The following is a 6,363-nucleotide window of genomic DNA, read 5'->3' on the forward strand; positions in this document are numbered from 1 at the left end:
TCATAAAAATCCAATTAGCTACCTGTATTTACAATCCCATGTGTATTATACATGTATATTAACTCAAAATTTTGAAACTTTAAATGTTTATATCTAATAAGCTAATAAAGTTATATTAAAAATTCAAATGCCATTTACTATTAAATTAAAAACTCAAACATTTTATTAAATTAAAAATATGTGTTACCATTTAAAAAAACAAAGTTTACCCCCCTCCAAGGCATAAGGGATGAACTTAAAAAGTATTACATAGTTAAAAATTCAAGAATAATGTGTAACTAAAGATAATAAAAAAAAAAAATGTTTAAATTATTATTATTCTGCAAGTAATTGAGTGGGTTATGATAAAAAAATCACCCTGTATTATTATTTATAATATTAACATATAATATGCTGTCATCATTTGTACATGTCAGTCAAAATAAAAATTTATTTATATATATATATATATATATAATTGATGACAGGCACGCGTGTACGGGTTTAAAAACCAAAAATATAAAATTATACAGAATTAATGTTAACGGTGTGTGGTAGAGCTCTGCATGGTCCGAATTTTCAAGGACCGGACCGAACCGTACTAAAAAACTAAAAAAAAGAACGGACTGAATTATTATATGAAATTTAAATTGGACCAGATCGGATAGAAATTTTAAATGGACCGAACCGAACTGGACTATAAAATAAAAAAAAATGCTAGACTGAACCGAACCGGACTATTAAATAAAAAAACTCTGTCCAGACAAAGTTAAACCAGATACAACAAAAATGTTGACCATACTGAACAAAACATGAACATTAATTCAAATAAACTTTGGGACTTGATCGGACTGTTGCAAAAAATGAAAATTGTACCTGGCTAGACAAGGCCTAATTGAAATGAACTAAAACTTTACATATTAAAATCTTTAGACATTATATATTTATGGAATACTTTTTTTTATATTTGGTCCTAAATTTAAAACAAAATGATTATTCACAAAAATAACTAAAAGTTTACTCAGATATAAACTTATTTGTAAAATCACGAAATCATAAGATACTTTATTACTCAATATAAAAAATTAAATTAAATTATTATTAACTATTTAAATAGAGAAAACAAAACATATTAAAATATTTTAATTACATAAAATAAAAAATTTTCCTGTTATAAAATTAAACAAATCAGAAAAATGTATATTATACTATTAAAGTTAAGTTTTGTAATAGTTGTTCAAAAATAATATGCCGACAACTATAGAACCGTTTAAACAACTCCTTCGTTCTTCTATTACCCTTCCAGCAGTATTGAATGACCTTTCACTACTTGCACTACTAGCCGGAATAGCCAATATTTGTCGTGCTAATTTTGACAGGCATGAGAATTCAAATTTTTTATTTTTCCAAAATTGTCTTCGTGGACGTCGAATTATTTATTTTTGTATTCTTCCAACTCCTTTTTATATTTAAAGCGACTTTCTGAAATTTTTACACTTGAAAGATCTTTCCATTCCGAAAAAATGGTATTTTTTTTATTATTTGACCGATTCAGATTTTCTTGTAAATCACTATAAATTTCATTAGATTCCTCTGATTGAATTTTATATAACTTCATATCAATTTCATCTAAAATTCTCAATTTGTCAATTTCAGAAAACATTTTTAACGATTTGAATTTCGGCGATATAAATACAGCTATTTCATGTGTCAATGTCCAACTGGAATTTGGAGTTCATGAGTACTAATCCTTTCTTACCTAATAATTTTAGTATAATCAAAATGTTGACATCGCCATTAATATGATTGCATTTTTGCAGTTCTGTAAATTTATTTAATGTTTTTTTAATAACGCCTGATACAAAATAACTTTGTGAATAGTAGGGCGTATATCAGATTCAAGTTTATCAGATGCTGCTTTAAATGGTTCTAAAAATTCAACGAGTTTTTTCAGTAACTCTCCGTTAATATTTTTTACACGACTAAATGTTTGTCCATGATATTCAATAATTTCTGGAAGTGCACGTTGTACAGATTGCAACATTAATAATCGTGTGTTCCATCTATTCTCTACTTCTTGTACAAGTCCTTTGTTAAGTTCACAATTCCTTCCACTGCTTTTCATATACCTTACTAAATGTTTACATTCATTCATTAATATTGTAACAGGTTCCAGAGGGTTTTCACCGTCTTCATCTTCATTATTCAAAAATTTATCGTCGAATAAATTTCTTAAAACTGTGTAAAGCAAATGTGCACAACAATTGAGACACTTAAAACTTCTAAGTGCTGATATCATATTAGTTCCTTGGTCAGTAATAAATGTTATATTAGACATTAAATCACAATTAGTTTCATTTGCAACCTCAATTATTTGAAAAAAAAAATTACGTAAAAATCGTTTTATATTTTCGACAGTTTTTGTTTCATTTGAAAGAAATTGACGAGTAAAAAGTAATCGACTTTTTAACTCTCAGTTATCGTCTACATAGTGTAAAGTAACTGACATATAGTTACTTTTACGGTAATTATCTGTCCACATGTCGCAAGTAGATGCACAATATTTATTAACTATAGTTTGAAATAAGTCTTTGAATAAATTTTGTCTTATTTCTTTGGTGGTCTTATCTATATGCCGAGATATGGTTGTAGGGCGGGGTAACAAATCTTTAATATCAGTTTAACCAAATTTTGTACCAATATCTAATAAAAACTGGCCAAATTGTAAAAAACCTTCACCTTCTATAGCTGACATAGGTCTTATATCTAAACAACAATATTTAACGAATTTTTCAATCGCTTCGTCTTTCAAAAGTTTTGGTATAACTTTTTTGACTTTATTTGTCGACACGGAAAACTCATTGATAGATTTTTGATTACTTATTACCATATTACATTTATGTCTTGTAAGAGTAGCAGTTCCCGTTTTTATACCATAAACCTCTTTGCAGTGAATACAAGCTGCAAATCCTGTTAACACATGCTCGGGACTATCAGGGTCAGTATAATTGGAAGTCACACTCATAACACTTTTAAATTTCTTCCAAACACTACTTTTCCCCTCGTGAGGAAACAAAGTATAATCACCAGAATTACTCAATAATTTTCTTTTAACAGTATTTTTAGAAACAGTACATGCTGGATTTTTTTTCTAAATTTATTGTTGATTGAGTTGTATTCTCTAAGTTAGAAGGAATAATAGAATTATTTGAAAAGTCATCATCAATAGAGCTCACCGAAGTTGATTTCAAGAACTCGCGAATTTGTTGAGAATTATTCATGATTCTAAAAAAAACAACACTAAAATGTTTTTTTTAACTTTAATTATTTTTATTTTGTGTGTAATTGAGTTAATGATTTATGATAAATGGATCACTCTGTATAGGCTATAAACAAAATTCAATAACTCAAAAAGATCCTTGAGTAAACTAATAATTTCAAATTCGTGTTGTACAGAATTTAACATATTTAGTTTATACATACAGAATGATTTTTTAACTATGCCACACGAAATAGCTTTGAAATTATTATTGTTAATCATTTTTTTTTTTACATTAATGATTCATTGTTGAGCAATATAAACGAAAAATTAATTTTGTGCTACCATTTCGAATGTCGAATGGCAACCCCAATTTTTTTCATACCATCAAATTTATTTAATCGAAAAAAATATTGTCTTACATATGGGGTAATTAAATCATGACTTATTGTTAATTATTACGATATATTTGAATAAGCTTTCACTTAAAATGTTAGGTAAAAACCATTAGTTTATTTAGCCCAAGTGAAATTTTTGGTTCAACAAGTTATTATTAGCATATTATTTTGCGTCGATAAATATTTTATGAGTAACGTTTAATTTTATAACAAAAAATTAACACCTATCAATATAAAGCTGTACAAAACAAAAATTTTTCTATCTCTCCTAAAAAGCATATGTGCTTATTTTTATTATACTATTTTTTAAATAATTAAAAATTTATTTTATAAGAAAAAATACTTACAGGCAGATTGAAAATAACTGACGTCTTTCGTTGATGATAAAGAAATAAAGCTAGATGATTATGTTGGTTGATATTTCCCAACTTTATTTTATCCAACATGATGTACAAAGACTCATTAAATGTAATATTGTTATCAATACAAGGGTAATTCTTTAAAAACACGATTTTAAGTCTTAACTGAATTAAAATAATATTGTATGTTAGATGGACAGTAATAGTCTTTCTATGTCTAGACATAATTATAGTCAATAAAAACGATCAGTTTATTCCAAAATGTGCAGAAAAACTATGAAATAATATAATACACTTAACGATTGACAGCGTAAGAAAGCAATACATTATGCACTATGATTTTAAATCACATTTCAGGATCCTGGAAATTCTATTGGCACGTGGGTCATTATTTGAAAGAATTCAGCATTTATGTGACATTTATTGTATTAATTTTTAGTGAGTGTTATCATCGTTCACTATAATGAAAACCATTTAAACCTATTACGATAAAAATTATGATTTTTTTTTTTATTATATTACACGCGAGTTTCTACTAAAAACGATAATACAAATATATTTATAATAGTATACTGCTATTAAAAGTGGACTATTATCTCAATTTGAAGACGGATCGAGACCGGGTCCTTGAATTCATTTAAAGACCAGGACTGGACCGATGAACTTTTTAAGGGACCGTAAAAAAAATGACCGATAATTTTTAACTACAGACCAACTAGGACCGGACCAATTTATTATTTGAAGTATAAGACCTAACCGGACCGAACCGTGGTCTAGTCTGGTTCAGTCCGGACCGGTTCAAACCGAACCATGCAGAGCTCTAGTGTGTGGTGAGCAGGTCGAGGTGAATGCGTTACGACGTCTAATCTCAAGGTCATAGACGACAGGATACGCGAGAATAATAACACGTGCCGCGTGGAAAGTTACAAACAACTCACAACAATCAACACACATCCATGTGAAACTTATATAAGCGTGTTAATAAATATCCTTTCAGATTCGCATCAAAGCTAAAAAGACATTTTTTCTAATAATTTTAATATTAAATGATTATATCAAAAATAATTTAAAATGTTATATATTTTTTATTGATTTTAAACATTTTTTACGGTCATTATATTCTAGAATTAAAAAAAATGAATTTACACATGTGTTAGTTAAACATCGAAATTTCAAAAGCCAAAAATATATAAATAATAATTAATAATTTTATATAAAGTGAATGGTTGTTTATAAAATATTTGTAATACATTATAATAATTATATTAGATTATTGTTACATAATATTATTATAATAAAACTAAACAATAGATTGATAAAGAAAAATATAAGATTTGATATTATAACTTATAATTTTGTTGTTTTTTACTACAAAATGATGAGTTATATACATTAAGTTATAATTTAAATGAATATTACAATATGCCAAACATAAACGTCATAAACTTAATAAATATTTTCTTACATCTTTCAATCTTTTTCATAAATAGTTTCATGGTTTTCTTTATCATATTTAAAGCCAAGATTTGTATACTCACTTTCAATGCACTCATTAATAATATTGAATAATTTATTTTCAAGATAATAAGTTGGACTTAAGTGATCTAACCCTAAACGATCACACTCCGCTAAATAACTGTAGTAACCACTAATGGAGCCATTATATTCTGTATAAATGTGATACTTTTTGATGACTTCATCAAGACGTGTTTTAAAATCTGTCATGGTTTTCCAAATTGATTCTATATCTTGATCAACATTATTCTTTATAGACTTTAATTTTACCGCTAATTTATCTAACTCTTCTAAAAATGGTAAAATAAAATTGTCAGATTTGATATTACCTGACAAATTCTTTATATAATTAATCACACCAATATATAGTTCTGTCATATCTCTTGTTTTTATAATAAACGATTTCAATATCTCAACACATACGTCTAACTCAACTCGGTTTGATGTTAAATCATAGTACTTCTTTTTTTTATCACAATCCTTTTTTTGCTCAGTTGTAAAAGTAGTGACAAATATTAATGAATCTGTGTATAAATAATTTACCATTAACATTGCTCCATTAAGTCTTTTGGATAGATTTTTCTTCGTAACAGAATTTGTGCCTTTATCAGGGGTTTCCACTAGATTTAAATATTTATATACTTGTATATTATTAACAAAGTCGTACATTTTGCAAATCTGAAATGACTTCCATTTATCATGTTTCAGAAATGAGTTTAAAAAATTGATAGCGTCCTTTTCACCACATGATATAAACTCAACTAAAGCGTAAAGTGCTATTAAAAATGTCGAGAAAACTAAGTTTTTCATTTTTATCGAAATATAAATTGAATTTTTTAATAAAATAAAAAAT

The 6,363-nt window shown here is 26.8% G+C and overlaps 1 protein-coding gene across 1 annotated transcript in view; it reads left to right on the forward strand.

Moving 5' to 3' along the window:
• LOC126902060 (uncharacterized) overlaps positions 1-1,727 on the forward strand; it is a 9,583-nt gene extending 7,856 nt beyond the window's left edge. The window contains exon 5 of the mRNA XM_050679082.1: positions 1,636-1,727. Within this exon, the coding sequence (XP_050535039.1) occupies positions 1,636-1,727 (92 nt within the window). The remainder of the gene's footprint in view (positions 1-1,635) is intronic.
• The last annotated feature ends 4,636 nt before the right edge of the window (positions 1,728-6,363 follow it).

This window comes from Daktulosphaira vitifoliae, unplaced genomic scaffold (assembly GCF_025091365.1).
Source record: "Daktulosphaira vitifoliae isolate Bord-2020 unplaced genomic scaffold, ASM2509136v1 Scaffold_3, whole genome shotgun sequence".
In the NCBI taxonomy this organism is placed as follows: Eukaryota; Metazoa; Arthropoda; class Insecta; order Hemiptera; family Phylloxeridae; genus Daktulosphaira; species Daktulosphaira vitifoliae.